This window comes from Pseudomyrmex gracilis, unplaced genomic scaffold (assembly GCF_002006095.1).
Source record: "Pseudomyrmex gracilis isolate BER0280 unplaced genomic scaffold, ASM200609v1 scaffold_10, whole genome shotgun sequence".
Lineage (NCBI taxonomy): Eukaryota > Metazoa > Arthropoda > Insecta > Hymenoptera > Formicidae > Pseudomyrmex > Pseudomyrmex gracilis.
This window is the reverse complement of record NW_018020594.1, coordinates 1,188,351-1,210,032: the sequence shown is the minus strand read 5'-3', so window position 1 is coordinate 1,210,032 and position 21,682 is coordinate 1,188,351. Positions and strand designations below refer to the sequence as shown.

At 35.0% G+C, this 21,682-nt stretch overlaps 3 protein-coding genes across 4 annotated transcripts in view; 2 read left to right on the top strand and 1 right to left on the bottom strand.

The window, feature by feature from the left end:
• LOC109862899 (synapsin) overlaps nucleotides 1–13,747 on the top strand; it is a 46,380-nt gene extending 32,633 nt beyond the window's left edge. The window contains exons 6-9 of the mRNA XM_020443070.1: nucleotides 2,787–2,992; nucleotides 3,207–3,471; nucleotides 3,547–3,790; nucleotides 3,986–13,747. Coding sequence (XP_020298659.1) covers nucleotides 2,787–2,992; nucleotides 3,207–3,471; nucleotides 3,547–3,790; nucleotides 3,986–4,197 — 927 coding nt within the window. The 3' untranslated portion in view covers nucleotides 4,198–13,747. The remainder of the gene's footprint in view (nucleotides 1–2,786; nucleotides 2,993–3,206; nucleotides 3,472–3,546; nucleotides 3,791–3,985) is intronic.
• Nucleotides 13,748–15,274: 1,527 nt separating this feature from the next.
• The window catches only part of LOC109862907 (SLIT and NTRK-like protein 4), a 17,950-nt gene continuing 11,542 nt past the window's right edge, over nucleotides 15,275–21,682 (bottom strand). Inside the window, exons 1-2 of one of the 2 annotated variants that reach the window (XM_020443078.1) lie at nucleotides 15,680–16,887; nucleotides 15,275–15,343 (exon numbers count right to left, since the gene is read on the bottom strand). In XM_020443078.1, the coding sequence (XP_020298667.1) occupies nucleotides 15,734–16,852 (1,119 nt within the window). In that variant the 5' untranslated portion in view covers nucleotides 16,853–16,887 and the 3' untranslated portion in view covers nucleotides 15,275–15,343; nucleotides 15,680–15,733. Of the gene's footprint in view, nucleotides 15,344–15,679; nucleotides 16,888–21,682 lie in introns of those variants that run through there. The other variant, XR_002251254.1, reaches the window with a different exon arrangement.
• On the top strand, nucleotides 19,128–19,889 carry LOC109862934 (ejaculatory bulb-specific protein 3-like). The gene is made up of 2 exons (XM_020443105.1): nucleotides 19,128–19,370; nucleotides 19,509–19,889. Exons 1-2 carry the CDS (start codon nucleotides 19,169–19,171, stop codon nucleotides 19,679–19,681), a joined length of 375 nt encoding a protein of 124 aa, XP_020298694.1. The 5' UTR covers nucleotides 19,128–19,168; the 3' UTR covers nucleotides 19,682–19,889.

The window sequence follows — 21,682 nt, the reverse complement described above, 5'->3', positions numbered from 1 at the left end:
GGATTTGTAAGGACAAATCTTTTTGTCTATTGTTTTTATGATTTAGCGATACTTAGGACCGTACGTAAGTACGTGAGTTCCGTCTTGGTAAAGACTCTCTTTCATACGATCGTGTTTGTAGTCAAGACAACCTCGACAGTATGATTCATGAAGGTCAACTGACGTCTAAAGACGGCCCTAAATCATTTCCAATTTCATAGTTTCGAACGAGCGCTCGCTTGATTGAGCTTTTGAAATTTAAGCTCAGCTTAGCTCTTTCGTATTCTCAAGAGATGTCATTATGAAAATATTACAATATCCGCGCATTCCGCGCTGCGTTTAAATCAGGTCTAATTTAAAAGAACGACTTAAGATGATACCTCGCCAGTGAAATTCACTATGCAATTATCAGCCTGTCTCAAGACTACGTTATATCTATAAGTCCGCTCTAAGTCTCCGCTGACTGAACACACCACCTATATCCTCGACGTTCAAGTGCTTCATCTCTCTCTCGCTTCTTCGCAGAAAAACGAAGAGACTTTACCTACCGCACTCCACATCCGTTGCCTAGAGTCATGTCTGTAGACTTCGAGATTTCTTCTCCCTATCTCCTCTCCGCAATCGCCACCTTCGATCAGACACCTTTTCACTTTGCCTCGCCGTCAGCTGTGTTGTACTTCCTCTCTTATATTCATTCTTCATTTCACTTCGCATCCAGATCAAAGCATTCGCAAATATGCCAGATATTCGCTCTCTTATATATAACTGACCTAGTAATATAATCAAAAGACAGACTTTCTGTAAAAAAATAATGATAAAAAATTAATTAAAAATGTAGAATAAACTTTTTTTTAGACGTAACAAAGACTAAATGTATGAATTTTTTTCATTATTTTTAAAATTTTTTTATCTAAAACAAATTTTTTAGCTAAAATCAAGAGTTTCCCTCGAAAAAAGTTTATTCTACAATTTTAATTTATCTAATTAAGTATAATGATAGAACTGTGAGAACTATGTGCAGGTTGATATGCAGTTAATTTTTATTAATTTTTTTTTTAAAGAAATCAGACCCTTTCCGATTACTGAGTCATTTTGTACTTGTAAAATCTAATCTACTAATCGTAATATTAATTATAACGTGACTGTGTTAGATGTATCACGAGATTCAGAATTAATAATTTCAAAAATTATAATGACGCATATGATATTATAAACAAATAACATGACAATAAAATACACTCTATCGTTTTATATCTAACAAATATTTTGATATTTGATTTTCTTTCTACAATATTTTCGCACTTTCAACTGTTCATAATTTTTCTTTTCAACGCGAACATCTCGACAAAATGTTCCCATGAGTACTCAGAAGGCACTTCTACGACACCCACGTGTTGGGAGCAACTCTCTTGCGCATTTTATACGAGCAGATTGATCACTCTTATATCACGCCGTACAATATCACGTATATCACCGGAGATTGAATCCGGATACGGCCGTTCAACGGGCATGGGAGCAAGATACTAAGCAGTCACTTCCTCTTCTACATCCGTACCGTTTGTAAACAGCGACTGTAAACGGCGTTATTTTAGCAGTGATTTTGTTTTCGCAAAAGAAAATTATTGCTCGTAAAATAACGATGACTAATCTCACAAAGCGGTTCAGAATGAATCATCCGATCCAGAATATTCAGCGACGATGGAAATTTAATTCTCAAAAGTGAAAAATGCAGTGTATGCAATTCTATCTGAAATGTGATCGTTGATCCGTGATTATTTTTATATAACGCACACATATATCTTGTTATATTTCTCAGAGAAAAGTTTTTTAGTAATTAAAAATATATCCCCTCCCTTGTGCACAAAGTGATTACTATCACGTTAATATCGCGCATCTTATGCTTGACTTTATTTTATCTAAAATAGTAATCCGACGAGAAGTAGAAATACTATTTGAGAGATTGATAAAAAGAATACCGAGACGCAAGAAATTCAATAAATTATCATAGGAATCGAATTCAACTAGCGACATATGCACTTAAGCTCTCGCGTTTACGTCTTTATTTTATCACCAAGAAATTCCGTGGTTATCTCTCTCATAGTAACGGTACCACCGATGTGAGCTCGGGGTTTTACGTTTTTCTTTTATTCTCTTCTCTAATTTGACGTAGAAATAAGAGAAATTTGTATTTGGTAGAAGGACGAAAGAACAAACTAAGAACTACCTTCTCAACTGTTGTAAAGAGAACATTGGGTACATTTAAACATTTTGCTCTTTTAGCTCATACGCTGCTTCACGAACTGTATGACCGTTTCAGCCAGTTTCAATTAATTTCCACATATACCCACAGATGTCAGACAATGTCGAACCGTTTACCATTTATTGTCACACACACAAGCAAGTTCTTCAGGACATGTATTTTTTTTTTCAGTTTAAAAAAACATTTACATTTAATTCTGCACTTGCAAAGTAGAATAAAACAATTACCAACACGCTTCATTAAATTAAAATTTCTGTATTACGTAATAATTTAATAATGTATCTCCGCGCGCAGTTTTGTTTTGTATATCGCATATCGCATTTTTCATGTTGAACATTACACAATACGCATAGCATATTTGGAGATGCAGATTTTATTCATAATAACACACGCGTCCTTGATAAAATTCACATAGGTTACCGATCAGAAGTTACATTACTAATTAAACGGTGCCACCGAGAGAGATATAATCGATAACAGGATGCATGTGCGCGCATGCAAATTATTTCTCACCGCTTGTACATACAATTATCTATTCCGTTTGCAGGTAAGTGCATCTCGATATCCCGTCGTGGTGAAACTGGGCCACGCCCACGGCGGAACCGGCAAGGCTCGTGCGGAAACGAATCAGGAATTTCTGGATCTCGCTTCGCTGGCAGCTATGGCGAATACTTACTGCACGGCGGAACCTTACATCGACACCAAGTACGACGTGCATGTGCAGAAGATCGGGAACAATTACAAGGCTTTCATGTAAGTAAAGTTAATCGTAATTAAACAAATCAGCTAGATTCAAAGAAACGTGGCAGTTTGAAGAGAATATGAAAAATTAAATAATTAAAAGAAATTGAAGGACGTTGATTGTAAGAACCGTCACGCGATTCTCTCGATAACAAATTAATTAAAATCTTATTGGCGACGGTTGCTCAAAGAGCTCAGCTATGCTTTCGCTTTGATTCATTTACAGGCGAAAAAGCATCAGCGGTAATTGGAAATCGAACACCGGCTCGGCCATGTTGGAGCAGCTTTCTGTAAGCGAGCGACACCGCACGTGGGTTGATCACGTGGCTCAATTATTCGGAGGATTGGATATCTGCGCGATCGAATTGCTGGTGGGCAAGGACGGCCGGGAGCACATAATCGAGGTAAACGACAGCGCGCTATCTTTAATGGGAGACTCGCAGGAGGAGGATAGACGTCACATCGCGGACTTGGTCACCGCGAAGATGCAGGTGCGTGTTCAGGATTGCGCGCTCGCTATCGTGATTAGGCTCGATCACGCGTAAATGATTATTTACGATCCACAGGTTTACTGTCGACCGCAGAGCGTGTTGACGAAGACCGCCTCGCGTGGCTCGATGTCGGGCTCCAGCCAGGTGAGCAGCCCGGTGGAAGACCGAACTGCGCCTCCTACAGCACCCTTGGGATCACATCCAAGTATGGGCTCTATGGCTAGTATAGGAAGCTTAGGTTCTGTAAGTTCGGCTACAGTGCCGGGCGACGTCACCACCTCGGAAAGCCATCATCAATTACAACGACGAGACTCCCAAGGTATACAAAGTCTTCATTATGAACACGTTAATTTTCATATTTATTCGTAATTACATCTATATATATATTAATAAACTGAGAAACATGTATGTTTTTGATGACTTCTCAAATGTTAATTTTCGTATAACATGTATATACAATGTTTTTCTACAAGCAAAATTATATATATTTAATTCGAGAATCTCGATATTGCAGCCTCTCAATCGAGCACGGTGAGCAGCGCGCCGTCCGTCGGTCGGCGCGTCGAAGAATCGCCCGCGTCCAGAGTGCCGTTCCATCGACAAGACAGCCATCGGAAAGACAGTCATCGAGACGACAAATCGGAATCGAAACCTCAGAGCGAGGACACCGAGGACACGATGAAGAATTTGCGAAAGACTTTTGCCGGGATTTTTGGCGACATGTAGACCACAAGATATGGCCGACGCAGCGAGAGCGTAGACGTCGGGCGCTCTCGCGACGAGGTAGCTAATGATAGCAAGTCGGCACCAATAACACGAACTCATGAAATTCTCCGAAGATCTTTGAGCATGTTCCACGAGTGAAAAGCTCGAGACTTCGTCTCGCTCGATGCGTCGATCGCGCGAAAGTGAAGTGGACGCGCGTGAAGAGCACGTAGAGATATCTATATATTTGCAGATCGTCGTGGGAGACACACAAGCGAGGCTTACATTGTGTCGCTCGGAGTGCGCGTATATTTAATCGAAAAGAATAATCACTCATTTCTGGAAAAAAAAAAAAATCCAGGAATAATTTCGGTTGCCGTTCGATTATTGATCAGGCTATTAAGCGAGAAACACAGATGGCAATGATTGTGCTACGCGCGCGCCCGCGCTTCAAAATAAAATATAATAAAATTAAAAGATTGAAAAACTTATATCGCGCGCTCACATATATATAATATATATATATATACACGAGTTAAGAATTCAACGCGCGTTATCATATACATAGTACTGTATATTGAGAAAATCTTATGATCGTGAATGTGTGTGAGCAAATGAGTGCGTGTGTGTGTACATGCAAAATAAAGTAAGTTCCATATAATCCGTGATATACTTATTACGAGTAAATTAAAAGACTTATTGAGTAAATTTTAAATAAAGTTAGACAAAAGTTGAGTCGACACTGGCAAATTATTCAGTATCAGCTTGATGTTCGTTCACTTGCTAACTGCGATAATACCCACCACCAGATGAGACAGATTTTGCAAAAACCATATTGCCGCCCTTACGCACCGTAAAAAAGCAAGAAGAATCGTTTTTGTAGGCCCCTGGCATCTCCTCAACCGGTTTTACTTCGAGCACCCACTTTTAGGCTTAACGTTTGGATCGTCGTGTGTCATATTGTCATTTAAGGGAAAATGCATTGCGGGATAGAAATTAAGGCAGGCAATAGGCGTCTTTTTCGGGCGATCCCGCAATGTTTGTAAAAATATATATCGTACGCCTACGTCATTCGACACGATCGAAGACGACAAAAAAGAGGAGATTCGGGCATTATTATATCGCAACATATTTGGCTAACGGAGATCGTGCAAGCGGTCGTTTGCTTTCATCGAGAACTACAGAATCGGAAGGACGAATGTGTAGTTATCTCTACTTTTAAGCGCACAAGTAGTTGTTAAGATAATCAGGGATGGGCGAGATTTTTCTGGACACACATCGCGTGGATTTTCGACACTCAAATCCACGCGGGTACTTTCCTCAGGACGAGAGATATGTATCGATCGATCGATAAATTCGCTTCTTAATAAAATCGCTTCTTATCAATTAAAAAAACACACGTGTCGCAAAATTTTTCATTGATGATAAAACGTGGTCGCGCATCCCGACACTCTGTAGCGACCCTGCTTTTTTTCTAAATTTTTCGCACACAACGGGTCGTCGTCGAAGCTGCACAGGACGATCACGTGGTGCAAAAATTTATGACAAATTTCGGTCGCGCTACTTTATATAAGAAAATCGAATTTGCATTAGTGATATGTTTGCGTATGTGAAAACAAATGATGAGATCGAAAACGTAGTCTTTAAACTTCATCGATGAGAACGAATATATCCTCGATATATCCCAACGAGGCTTTTAATCGTGCTACGCGGAAATAAAAACTAACTCCCGATATATAGATCTGCAAATATATACATATATAAAACATGCGTGTGTGCAAATAAACTGAAATACAGTACCGACGAATGTATGTCAGTTAAACTGCACGCGAAAAGATACGCGAGAAACGAAGAAAAAGGTCAGTTGTATCGAAAAGTCGAGTTACTCGCTTTTAATGTCGGACTAACGAAGAGATGACTGAGATAAACGATCGTGGTTTCAGCTCTGAAAGAAAGGAAGAACATCGACTTCGCGAGACGCGATAAGCTATATCGAAAATTGTAGATTTTGCTGAAACGCGAAAGCAGTTAAAAAAAAAAATGTGATAAGAACTTGCGTTCGCAAGAAGTATCGATTTTAATATACAATCAACTGATAGAGATAAAATGGAGAACGTAAACTTATAGATGACTGATGAGAGAAGCGAAGTGCAAATTTATTTGAAAGTATAATCCTTTTTAGAAAAAAAAATTCTCTGTGTGTATAAACGGGGAAAAACTTTTTTACATTATACAGTTTTGTCGTGTCTCTTCTTCGCGGTTTTCCAACTGCACTGAATAATAAGTAATTGACGTTTGATTTTCATGTGCCTTGACACTGAAGTGTCCTTCGTATCACGTTGTTCGCGATATCACGACACGGTTGATGAAATATTAATGAACAAAGCTGAGTTTTTGTAAAAGTTACGGCAGATGCTGATCATCAATTCCTGCGAGGGTGGCTGGATAAAAAAAAAAAAAAAAAAAGAGTCAGATGTGTCGCGATTTCAAGCATGTTGCATCGCGCGATCACACTTAATTGTACTTTTTATAAACTTCGATCTCATTGTACATTCACTATTTCTTCATTAAAAAAAAATCTTCACCGCGACGCAGAAGACGGAGAAGTGTGTGCACCGTCCATCAGGCTTATATATTCGTTACGACATCTCTAAGCACGTTCGAGATCAAAGAATAATATGTTTTATACAAATAAAGTGCTTAGTAAATATCATAATTTTCGCGGCAAAGTACATAATCATCGGGATATATTGATAATCTTTGCTTACTTCCGCGTGATAGTGGATTGTCTTCCATGTGTTGAGAACTGACGAATGTTTTCAGCATTACATAGGTGAAACACACACTCACAGACAGCCGTAAGCGTTCGAGACGGGACTAAGTTTTTTAAACGGTGTGATTTACACTCTGTTCTTATAACTCACGTGATAATATTTTGCAAAAATATATATTTCACACGATTCACACGTTAAAATTCATTCGGTGTTAATTTTTTGTTTATTTAAGAAAAAATTAGTTTTTTTAACAAATTACATAAATGATATAAATACAGAAATTTTAAATAATTAAAACATTAAACAGGGGACGTAAAAAAGACTGCACAAAAAAAAAACTTACGCGACTGATGCGCACGAACAATTAATTGCGAAAGATCTCCGATTCCGTTTTCAGAGCTGACGCCACGGTAAGAACAAGCAAGCAATCAATAATCACGTCAATGCGCGGAGGTCAATCGATCAGCAGCAAATGTGTAGACACGGTTACAGGTGAAGAATATCTCAGGGTGCGAGTATAGACGCTAGATAAAGTAGGACACTAGAAGCGGCGCGCGTCGCAGTCTAGTCGAAGTAACGACGTCGACTTCATTAGAGCGGATAGAGAATAGGATTCGCTTGTTGTGTCGGAGAAATCCTTGACTGTGATCCTCAGAATTGTCTGTAAAGAGACAAAAAGAAACAAAAAACAAAACTTGTTTCGCGCGCATTTTGTTCGAGACGAGTCGTCTTCCGTATATTTCAGTAAATGCTTCACACGCACAATTAGCGAGTGGTTTAACCAAAGTTTTCTGTTTTTCTTTCAATACAACTTCGAGCACATTTCATCGACATTTTGTAAAAACATATATATATATATGTATATATGTAAACTTTCCTATGTAATTAATAATCTAATTACGCTAAAAATATTAATTTAAAAAATGTTCTTATGTTATTCTATTGTCAATTTCAATCGTTTCACTAATTTTCGCGCGTGCTCGACTGTTGTAAGGTTCGATCGTTCGAACAATTTGCGCGTGACAACCAATTTCTTGATAAATAATAGCGACACACAGCGTCGCTATTGACATTTCGTTGCTTGCTATCATAACTTATCGAAGCGTTATATATATATAATACCCGGCTTAGTTACGGTGGCCGTGTGATGTCGTGAACAGCATCCAGTATTATTATTATTATTTTTGTGTTAAAAATGCACAGAATTGCACTTGTAGCTCGATAATTAACGCACCAGCAATATTCGTAGATTAGATCCGTACCTATTAGATATCGTATATCGTGTCTTCAAATTTCCTAAGATTACTTCGTCTTTTGCTGTGTACACATGTGACTGCGCTAATACGATTATCGCACGTAATCGAACTCAGCGATAATAATATACGTATAAGCATGTACATACATATTTCAGCTCCACATTACGTCTCATGTAATATAAAAATATATGTGATCGTGAGAAAAAAAAAAGAGCGAGAACAGATGTTGCTATCTTCTAGCATTTTTTCTAGACGACGTAACATGTTTATCTTCGTGTGTTGTAACATCAAATTTCAGAAAAATATCACGATCACAATATCAGAATCTGTTAATCGCGGAAGCTTTTTCGCGTCGTCAGAAAAGATCGACTTAAAAAAACAAAAAAAAAAAAAATGTTGTTGAGCGAAGAAATTCTTAAGTAAGAGTCAAACGAACAAATTAGATTTAGCGACGCCTCGTAATAGTGATTGCGTTAATTATTGCAGACACTACTTGAATGTTTCTCACAGTGATCCTCCCGATTGTTGCGCGAGAGAATCGCGCAGTAATATTCGCGAATGTGTATGTATTTCGCGCATCCTGTTGTTACGTAACGCGCTCGTATTTACGTATATATAGCCTTCTATGTGCTTTGTGAGAGCATTTGTCACTGTACATCGAGGAGAAATCTTTTACGTACATATCAAATTGACGCGGCACGACTGACGAGTCCAGTGCCTTTTGTTCAATTTTTTCTTTTGTTTCGGGGCAGTAGTGGCATGGAGTCGTTGTAGTAATCCCCTGTACATTCCTCTGTATCTTCTTTCTTCCACAATGTACAGTAGAATAGCTAAATGTATTGAATTTGTACGTGTGTTGTTTACACTATACGCGACATGTTTTAAGGAATGAAATGATGAAAATTTCTGTTAAGTATAAATAAAAACTTCTGTGTCGCATTGCTACTCGCTATAACGTTAAAATTATCGATAGTACCTAATACGCATATATATACACATATATGTGTATATATATGTGTATATATATATATATATCTAAATTGTGTGCATATATATATATATATATATACATCTAGATTATGTAATCTCTATAACAGAAAATTGCTAGTAGTAATCTCTAGCTTTAACAAATGTTCACAAGAACGACATTATCGCGCAAGACTTTATGCGACTACTGCAAGGTCAATAATCGAATAATCGTAAACAATTGATAGTTGCTTATTAACGAAAAAAGATAGAGAAACGTTGCGTTAATCTGTACTTCGGTCAAAGGCTTCTTCGCGGAACGTGATCAACGTTTGCTCCGTCAGAATCTATTTAATTTTAATTTCGCGATTTACAACGAAAGCGCGAGAAGCGCATTTGTTTTTATTTTGCGACAAGCAGAGAAAAATAGAGTGCGCATTATAGATTTACCCCCGATTACATGACCGCTCGTATCTTGAGATAATACTTAGTGTTTATCTAATGTAAGTGTTGAAGTAAAGTTGTGTATGACACAACGAAGAGTTCGAGAAGAAGCTAAGAAATAAAGTAGCTATATGCATGGGGACGCGATTGAGTGTACACGCAGTCCGATCTTGAATCTACTTAAATCTCTCGGCGCTTAAAACAGTAGCAGTAGGGATAGGCATGAGGACGCGATAAATGTACGCGCAAGTCCAATATGCAATGCGTTATCTCCTTGATTTCAATGCGTGCTAGTCATATATATATATATATCTACTCACATGCATACAACCACACGAATCGTTGTGCAAAAGGGAAGAAAGTTGCCCTTTCGCGCGCTGTTTTCCTTCCGCTGTTCACCGCTGTCAATCGGCTGCTGACAGCTGGAGGATAAACCGGCATCGTAATAAAAGAGGAACTTCGTTTTCTTCTCGTGAGACGACGATTCGATACCGGTCAGTGTATAAAAAAAAAAAATTTATATCAGATTATATCCCAATTCCTGAATCCACAACGAAAGCGCGAGAGAGACTCATCGTCCCATCAGGACAGAGTAAACGCGTTCACAATTCTTGTGCGAAATACAATTCTAATGGGAATGTACGTATATACTGAAGATATACGATACCTTTTCATTAGTGTAAGTCGCACATGATACACACAGATACACATATGTATGACACAGACACAAACTTGCAACGCGCAAACTTGCAAATCATATCTAATGTTGTGTAAGTAACATTAGTGTATGGTGTCGATGTTACACGAGACTACTTACCACTTACGTATCTAGTATATAAGCCTAAGAGAAAGAACTTAAGAGAAAAAGCACTGCGCTTGAAATATAGCAAATAACAAACATATAAAAAAAGTAGCAAGTATACGTGAATATATAAGCGTTGAATATACATATATGCGCCACCCGACACCACGTGTGTCAGTAAATCTCACTTCGTACGCGTATAAACGAACGCGTACACATAACACACAACGTTGCAAGTTGTATTGCTAATGCCGCATAAGTAACATTATTTGTACGGTGTCGATGTGTTACGATAGTAAGTACTTAAGTACGTGTCTTTAAATATAAACCTACGAAGCTCAAGAGACGGCAAAATGTCATTGAGCGACGGTCAATTTAAACATATGAATAAATAAGAATAGCGAGCATGCTGAATGGTGCGTATGTCGAATATATATGTACATACGCTGCCCAGGATTATGCATTAGTAAGTCACACATGCACGCGTACACAACATTGCAAATTGTATCTAACAAATGACGTTATTGTGTCGATGTTATGGTAATACTTAGCACGTCTATGGTATAAATACGTGTCTATAGTATATACTTACGCTTAATAAAGCAAAGAGAAAAAGTAGAAAGCATGTGGAAATGTGCGTATGTCAAATATATATACATATATATATATATATATATATATATGTATATATATATACGCTGCCCGGTATCGTGCGTTAGAAATCACACATACGCGTACAACATCACACTCTAACATTGCAAGTCCTATTTAAAGTTGCATAACTAACATTATTGTCACGAGAATACTTAGTGTAAGAATGCATACTTATAGTTCTAGTAGATAGAACATAAAATATATACATATATATATATTATGTACTGTAGTTTATAGTACATAGAGAGTTATACGGCACTTTTAATAAAGCTTTAAGAAACTCGGAAGAAAAGAAAAAAACAATGTCATCAAGCGAGACGACCAAAGAGCAAAAAAAAAAAAAAGTAGCAAGCATGTGGGAACGTGCATATGTTGAATATTATACGCTGTCCGGTATCGTGTATATTAGTAAAACACACATATGCATAAACATACACGACGCGGATATCGCGTGTGGATAAATCCACGAAATACATACAAATTGTATCTACTGCTGTATAAGTAACATTATTATTATACGGTGTGTCGATGTTATTTAATCCGTGATCATTAAAGTCATCCTATAGTGCCGAGGAAATTATATATTGAGGATATTTACCGTGTTAAAAAATTATCAAACCGGTACACACATACATACACACACACACACACACACATACTTAATTATTCACATCTCGAGAAAAGAGAAGTAATTTATAAATAGACTCGTCGATTATGTTAATCCTCAAAATTAACATAATCGATCGGAAATTATGCAAGATATACGGGGATATATACTCTATATTAGATTAGTGGACGAGCGTCGATGAGTGAGCGCGATCGTGTTCGTCGTGTTTTCTCGAGCGAATGATCCTCACTGAGAGCAAAGCGTGTTGATCATGCACTCGCAGAGAGAAAGGGAGAATCGAAACGTGACGCGTCGATAATTACGAACAGACCACCCACACGGAAGAAAAGGGTAAATCGAGATACACGATCGACTCGTTGACCGCCACGTGCTCGGAAACGCGCCGCGACGACTATCGAATTCGCATTTGAACGACAAACCTTGAATCGAACTCTGAAACACAGGCGATGACTTCTGAGTATTGTGCGCGAAACGAGATCTGATCGTCCAGAAAAAAATCGATACAATTACAGAAACTTTATGTGTTCGAATTGGTAAAAGTGAACACACACAAATCTAATTAAGTCAAGTTTTATAAAATATGTTTAATGATAATTTCAAAAAGATTAACTAGATGTTTTTGCAAAACTTTATTACTGGCCAAAATAACTTATTTTGAGTAACAGAAGCATTCAATAGTAAATATTATTGATAAATCTTGGTAAAGGTAGTGTCTTACCGAAACAAGAACAGGAATGCAATATGAGATTGATGATACAAAAAATAGACAAATTTAGTGACAATTACACGATCACCTTTCTGGTCACGCGAGATTGATAAGAACGCAAAATAACAAAAGCAGAGAAGATCGAGAATTCGTGAGGAGCACGATGACAAGTGAGCCGACGCATTTTTTGTTTCAACACACGATAAACTCACACTTAAAATCGTAAGCGTATTTTTACTGATAACTAGGAGGACAACGAATCAACAGGACTCGTTCTGAGCGGTGATTCGAACGGTGAAAAACCAATTGAAAAAATAATTGAAGGACGACTACATAGAGCAACGTCCGAGTAGTGTATCGCGTGCGCGTAGATTAGCATTGCACTTATCACTTATCGTAAAGTAAAAATCTGGTTTAAGTAATAAAAGTGACGCGGGAGAGGATAAAAAAAATTACACACATAAAATGCGAGTTCTATCTGTCATCGTTAATCAATAAAGATTATCAGAGTTTGAAATCCAAGTTTAAGCGAGTCGAAAACAAAAAAAAAAGAAAAAAACCACAAGAGTATATACATAAGTTTATAGTCTATAGCAGACATATACGTGAGGAAGTGTAGTACAATATGTATGTTAACGAGAATGTGTATAAATATATAAAAGAATAATAATATTTATCAAATAGTATATATATAAAAATATATATAAATATATATAAAAATTTAACAATAAATATATAAATACAAACGCGCATACATCTGTAATTATTCTTATGTTATATGCAACGTACAGTCGTTGTGTACACTTTGAGGTAATCGTTGCGATCAAGCTCGTCGTTTCATCAAAGAGCTAAAACGCAATGGCCTAAAATGCTCTAATAGGCTTGCGAAGCGTGAGGTTTGACTAAGGCAGATCGAAATACCACTTAAATATGTATTAACAAAAAAAGAAAGAAGCGCAATCGACAACAAGCATCGTGATGATCGATGTTTATTACTCGTTAAAAAGATCTTTCTCATAATAGTTGATAAGATGAAAAGTAGAAGTAGTTAGTAGTAGATCATATTTGCGGAGCGAAATGATAACGTCACACAAAGCATGTCGTATCTCTCTTGCCTACGTACCATAACGGGTGCTATCATAGATAAAACGATGTATGAAGTGAAAACACGATAAAATATTGGAGATTGATCGGGTGAGATTGTAAACTTTGTTTTTAATTTTTTTTTACTCGCGTAGCATCGATTCCTGGCATGCTCTATTGACAGTAGCGCTTCTTCTTGTGTAACATTTTTGTATGAGATTTTATCTATAATCGAAAAAAGGCGTCTCTTTAAAAAAACAAAAAAAAAACAAAAAAAAACAAAAAAAAAAGAAACAGATTATGATACTAAGACTTTTCGATTATGTCACAATGAATATTTTTATTTGACTGACAAATTATTCAACATCTTTGCAAGGACAACGATGTAATAATTATACAAACGCGGACGAAAATTACAATAAATATTTTATATTTCTGAAAAGTTTCACTAGAGAGAAGATGTGAGACGATTTCTTCGGAGCGCTCAATTTTTGCGCGTTGCTCGTACTTCATCGAACAATATCAACAGAACAATAGCAATTGATAGCAATTAAAATGGATGCACTGATTCTACTCCAAATAACAAAAAAAAAGAAAAACAAAATATATATATATATATAAAATATATCAGCCATTATATTCATCCTCCATTACTGTTGCCATAATAGATTATAAAAACGTTTTTTTCCTAGTCATTATGATTGTTGTCATAAATCTTATTACTCTTAAAATACATGTGTTATAACAATAGATCACGACTATAAATGTCCATTATGTTACATATATATGTATGTATAAATATAGATATATATGTATGTTACGTTTGCCATTGCGTGGACTTAGCGTTACCATAATATATTACGACATTAATGTGAAGTGCATAAGTAATTTTACTGCGGGATATTTTACCTGCGAGATGTTATAAATAGCAATTACCACGACACTGTTTATGGCAATGTTTTTTTGTTTTCTAATTAACGATTGAGCAATACGCTCGAAAATATATACGATCGCATTTCCGTTAATATAATGACAAAAAACGAAAAATAATCGTACATTGTCCATATTATAATCGTTAATAAAAATAAATCGCCAAACAGAACGCCAGACCTGTCACATATTAGTATGGGATGTTGTGTACTTCAAAGACGTCCCGATGTAGAACCTGTTATATTATTATTACGTTTAATGAACTGGTAAACTGAACTGTAATAATAAAAATATAAAAGAGCATAAAGTCGTACGTGTTGTAATTTTTTGTGTTAATCACCTTTGTATGTTGCAAAATTATCTTCATCGTGTGTAATTTTACGTCAATTATGTGACACAATTAGCTCCACTTTAAAGTGTTACAAATTTGAAAGCAAATTTAATATTTTTTATAAATTAAGTTACGATATTTTAACGATTTTAGCAGTTTTACATTTTATTGTAAAATACGTGTTGGAGAAACACAGTTATACAAACGTATAACTGTGTATATGAGATAATCACTTTCACAGGAAGATCAAGAACTGAGCATAAAAAAAAAGAATAAACATTCGAGTAATATTAAACTTGTACATACATTACACAGATACACCTGATGGATATCTCATTATTATATGTTGAAGGTAAATAAAATGAGTTACAAAATTACGGGAAGCATTTAGAACAACGATTTGTCAAGTTCTGTGTTGAGAGAACAATTTTTGTACATCCCTGCGCGGCTCATCTCGGCGCTAAAAGAAGTGTTTCGAGGATAATAAGACGTCGGGACTGTGTGAATTGCGGGTGCGTACCAGCCGTAATCCATGGAAGTCTTGATGTAACAGGGATGAGGAGAATTGTCTTGGCCGTAACCTTTGAAAACTCCTGCGGAAATCAGATATTTAAGTTATCAATAAACAAATCACCATCACGTTGACTGTGATTAAAATTGCCCATAGCTTTATTATTAGATCTTTTTTATAATACAAATAATAGAAAGAATTATAAGTCTCGGAACGAATGTCACAAGTTTTACAGCTTAAGTAATTAAGACAATTAATTACCCTCTTCTCTTTCTGCAATCTGGTATAAAAATTTAAATTTATTAGTTGCAGCTGTTTTAACACGATAAATTGTTAAAAGTGAAAATTGAGAATTATTACACACACACACTGTGACAGTTCTTATAAAAACATATTTCTTACATATTCACAGACATACATTTGTAAATGTGCACAAACGTCTCGCCTAGAAACTCTAGCCAATTTTTCGAGTCTATAAGTCAATCTCCGTACAATCGTACGGTGTCTGATACGCCTCATTGTTGCACTGATAGCGACCGTGAACAGTTGCGTAATCATTTAATAACGAGCCGTTTATCTGAAAGCCAGGATCTACAGTTACGTTCTTCATTCTCGCGAACGCCGTCATATCTACGTAACGGAGGTTGTTGTTGTTCAAAAACAGATACAGCAAATTGTCCAGACCTAAAAAGGTGTCGGACTTCAGCATCGTCAACTGATTGCCATTCAGCCAGAGTGAATTCAACGACTTTATGTGCCGAAAAACACCGGACGGAATTGTTCTCAGCCGATTCCTGCCCAGATCGAGCTCGTTTATCTCGCTGAGACCGCGAAACACGTCCGGCTGCAAGAAAGAGATCTTGTTGCGTGACAGATAAAGAAGGTCTATATGCGATAGCCCGTTGAACGCGCCGATCGGTATCTCCGATATGTCGTTCGAGTCCAGGACCAGCGTTTCCAGCTCTCTGAGTCCTTTGAACATGTTTCTTCTCAGCACAAGCCGGTTGTTGGTGATATAGAGCTCGCGGAGCTCCGACAGGCCTCTCCACACGCCGTGTCGGAAGTCCGAGATGTTGTTGTAATCCAGTAGCAGTGTCTCTAGATCATTCAGTTTCGCGAACGCACCCTCCTCCAAATTGACGATTGTGTTGTTTCTCAGGTCCAAATAGGTGAGTTGATCGAGAGCGGCAAAGTAATGTCGACCGATATTCGACAGTTTGTTGTCGCGAACGTAAAGAGCAGAAGAATTGGCGACCTCAACGAAAGACTCTTTGGCGATGTCAATAATTCCGAGATTCTCCAAGTGGAGCTCGATGTCCTCGATTGTCTGAACGGCGTTGACGTCCTCGAAAGTAACACTGCGAAGAACATCGGCCGTCTCCAAACAGACATACAGGTGGTTATAAACTTGACAGTCGGCGTCTTCCGTGAAAACATTCGCGACGTTGCCCAATAAGAGAAAATAAATAAGAAGAAGAAAGCACATGGTCTGCTCGGAGATTGAATGTGCACTAACCTCGTGCGCGTTCCAGAAGTTTCTCAGAGTCAGTGTGGCTCGACGTTCGTAAGATATTATTATACGAGCATACATCAGCGATCAAGTTCTTACCAATACACGCATACGCGCAACTGAGTGACCTCTCGCGTTATCTTGGCTTGGTTATTAATTTACAAATCATCTGCGCTGCGTAACACGCAGATGATTTGTAAATCGCAGATATATAATTATCAATAATGTTTTAAAAGTTAGTAGATAAAAACTTTGATAATTTACAGCTGCAACTAAGTAAACAAACACTTGAACGAAAGAAGATTTTGCATACAGCAGATTTAAATAATGAAAATTTTTGTATTCGGTACATGTAAATAAATATTCTTTGCATTGCTTGCACAATATAAATGTTTTTTGCAATTGTTCTTATGCTTGCCAGAGAGCTAGGCAAATTATTTCTATCAATACAAATTTTAACTACATATCTAATGCAATATGTATTATATAATTTACACACCGACATGTGTACACACAAATTTAATCGTAATATAATATATAAATATAAACCATAATAAAACAAAAATTTATTTTTCTATCTGTGTTTTAAGACTTTTACTATTAACAAATATAAATAATAAATATTTCCTATTGATAATAGTGGTTTCTCCAACAAACAGCTAATGTATTTGCGCATACCGGAAAACAAAGAGAAATTCATCATTAATGAATAACAAAACCATATCGGGATCTCGCAGAACGTACGACGATAAAAGTTTTAGGCGCCACTCGGTCCATGCATGAATCACGTTCACATTTCAAGACGAGTTACTTGCTAAAGATTTATTAAAACGTGCATTAAAAGACTTGTGCAGAGATAAGATTCGACGAGAGCAGTGATCGACTGTGTTGGCTTATTAATAGCTGAACATTATCATGCAAACCACTTGCGAGTTCTGAACCGGAATTATTTACATCAAAACAACATATATTCTCGTGCGACAGAAATTCTTATTATAGAATACATAATTAATCAGTATTGTTGAAAAACATTTTTTGTCAATAAAACTACTTACTCGGATATATAAATCTTGATGGAAGATTAAAAGTCTGATAAACATCATCAGTACGTGGACCAAGCGCGGACGAATTTTCGTTTGGATAATCTAGATAATCTTTTTTGTCACTGCAAGAGCATGGTACAATGACCATTTTTTCAGTCTATTTACTTAATACGGTACAGTTTTGAATTTTATTATATAATTTTCAAGGATTAATGCGCTACACACATTTAAATTCACTTTCGTTCAGTCAGAAGTCAGCCATGATTGTTCGGTTGCCGCAGAAACAGTAAACATGATCGACTAAATAGATGGAAATATATGATGTGTTTCCAAGATACGCATTTATTCAATGACGTTAGCGCCAACTAATAAGAATTCTGTTTAAAAACAATAAAATAGCTTTTGACGGAATATTTGGATACAAGATGTTTTAAAAAAGTCGTGCGCATGTAATAAAAAGTGTGTGAGTAATCAAAAACATTTTGATAAAAAGTTTGACGTCATGAAATTTAAATGATATAGAGGAAGCCCAATACGAGGTAGTGTACTGGTTGATCGTGTACATTAACAAAACTTCAAAAGATGTGCATCTGTGTTCAGTCAAAGAACGAACAAGAAATTCTTACATGATGTTTGTCAAGAAGAATACCCTTCTGTATAGTAGATGAAACTAAGATTTATGATTGAGTAGCTAAACACTGATAATGAAAAAGTATGTAATTTTACACATGTATATAATATTTAAAACCTTAGAGATTTTATACGTATGTATATGTGTATGTATATTTAATAAAAATTATATATATATTATATTGTAATTTACAATAATATATCTCTTAACTAGTTATACATATATATAATATATATGTATATAAATATATCATAATATATTAAAAATAACAAATATATTAATTTAATGAATTATATATTGTACATATATAATTTTATATATACATGTATATATGCATAACTATATTGTATATATAATTATATTTATATATTTTAATAGTTTTAAATTACTGAACTAATTAAATTAATACATTTTGTTTTTGTTCACATTAATTATAATCGTCGAGAATTAATGATGTTTTCTTGTATATAAGATAGTTTTTAAACTGTTATATAACAGAAAGAGAAAATTCTCTCGCGTGACATTATTTATGACCTTGGTCGTAAGTAAGAGGCAAAAACAAAACTATCAAAAACAAAGTGAAAAATGTGTCTCTCAGAAATCCGGTATATTAATTCCGAGGATAAAATATTTTAATAGTTTTTATTCATGGAAGAGCTGTTTATATAAAAGGTGTGTAGTCCGCACAGCTTCAGTATCTTATAATCACGAGTTACGTACACAATGGCTTCTCTAAGTTGCACTGTAACAATATTAGTTACAATTATTACGTTTACGTGCGTAGCAGCGAGAGAATTTTACGACAGCAAACACGATCTCTTGGATATCCGTAATGTATTGGAGAACAAAGAGGAACGAACGGATTATTACAATTGTTTTATAGAGGCAGCTCCTTGCAAAACTGATGCTTCCAAGTTTTTCAAAGGTACATTTATATAATATTACGTAAACTTAATCACAAATCAGAGACCCATGGCAAACTAACGTCAAAAGAGCAAAGTTTACTGTTATAAACTAAGTAATATAAAATAAGTAATAAATTTTAATTTTATTTTAATTGTAGAAATATTTCCTGAAGCTCTTACGACTCAATGCAAAAAATGTACACCGAAACAGAGCGAAATTATGAGAACAACAATCGAGTGGTACTTAGAGCATGAGCCTTTAAACTGGGCTCATCTCGTTGCAAAAATCATAGAAAATTTAAGAAAGAAAAATACCAACACTAATCAATAATTATGCGTACTAAAAAGCAGATAATATTGTTTGTTCCAGAAACACAATGCAAAACAATAATTGTGGTAAAATTATTGCATTCTAATAAGAGAAAAAATATCCAGAATAATATATGTGATGTATCTATTTCTTTAATCAGTGTTTGTATTGTAAAATTATTAATTAAATTTATACAATTTGTTAAAGTAATAAAATTTATATGCATATATTGATATTTTTCACGTTAAAATTAATCCAAGATTATAAAATGTCAAAATAAATCTAAAATTGTAAAAATAACGTGCACACTTGTTATTTATACATACCTATGCACACTGTTATATATACGTACACTTTACAATATACTTTATGTGATACGTATTATTTTATATACACTTATTTTAAANTACTCTACAATATATCTTATTTTATAATTTTACTTTTAAAATACTTAATTTTTTTATATTTAATATAATGTGTAATATGTGTAACACCTTTATTGATGTGAATTTTATGACATCATACAATAATAATAACGTATAGATTTAATTATTTTTGTTTATATTACTTATAATTGTTGAAAATTATGATTTTTTCTATACATAAGATATTGCAAAATGTTGAAACTCACGCCTGCAGACAGAGATTTTAATTAGTTATATACTGCTATTATACGCAGTAACAACTTCTTCGACACTCCTAATAAAAGATTTTTATCTTTATCTATAATTAAACTATTTAACTCTAATTTTGTTTAATTTATAGTAAAGTCAATAATGTAAGTTGTATTATCGTCATAATAAATTATTAGGATAACAATAATTATATTATTACATTACTTCCGCAAGTACGATGAACAATAAATTAAAATTAAGATAAATAATAATATACACAATGTTATTATTTTATTATATTATTGCATACTAATGCTATTTTAATCGAGTGATACTTAAAGCGTGATCCTTTATCAGGTTTGTCTCATTTCAAAAGTCACACTGAATGTGAGGAAGAAAACCAGCCAAACTAGTAGATAATTATGCGTAATAAAAACAGAATAATGTCGATTATTCGAGAAACACAATGCAAAAGAATAAATGTGGTAAAATCAGATAGACCTTATTGACATAAAACGACCTTCAACAATGTAGAAACATAGGTGCACATGTAAGTATCAATATGCATTCACGTTCTGTGTTCTGTTTAACATCGTAATTGATAATTTATCTCCTACATCAAATTGGTTTTTGTCTCTGTAATACACGTTTATATTTATTTACGTCTATATTTGAGAAGAAATTAATTGTACATGTGTTATTCAATAATGTATTTCTAAAGAAAGATAATGTAAAATACATAAGATAGAAATATATATACAATTTTTTTTATCTAAAAACCAAGACAGAATTTTTCTTTATAAAAGTATACGTATACATAATATATTTGTGTGTACATATATGTACATATATATGAAATATTTTCTTTTACAAAAAGTAAAAATTTCATTTTACCACCGTTCCAAAATGAGCAAACGCAAGAAAGAAATGTGGTGCCGAAATCGAGGTCATAGTCACGACCGGTAATCAAGATAATTATTATTTATATACATCTGTGTGTCTATATATTGTTGAAAATCATTCTATAATAGCATTAATATACAATTACACATTGTATATGGTTTATCTTAATTTTAATTAGCATGTGTTTCTATAATTAATTCAAAGAACACTTGTACGTAAAGATTGTAATTGAGAAACACTAAGAAAATTACGTGAAATTCCATTAATTTGTTAAGATTTCTTTACATACAATTACACACACACAAACTACATTTTCCTTAGAATTTTACAAATATTGTCTCATTTGTATCAAAGTTTCAACCACGGAAGTAAAAATTTATGCAGGCACAGATACGGGTCCCCTCTAACTTAGATTAGGGTCAACAGACTTACCAGGTGAGTATAATGAGGCTTCCTAATATTTTATACATTCAAGCAAAGTTTACAGTACATTATCGCGCTCGCT

What these genes read in the sequence shown, in the direction of transcription:
- LOC109862934 (XM_020443105.1), top strand. Translation starts at nt 19,169, where the DNA reads ATGGCTTCTCTAAGTTGCACTGTAACAATATTAGTTACAATTATTACG. An exon ending in TGCTTCCAAGTTTTTCAAAG is followed by an intron (nt 19,371 to 19,508) that starts GTACATTTATAT and finishes TTTTAATTGTAG; the next exon opens with AAATATTTCCTGAAGCTCTT.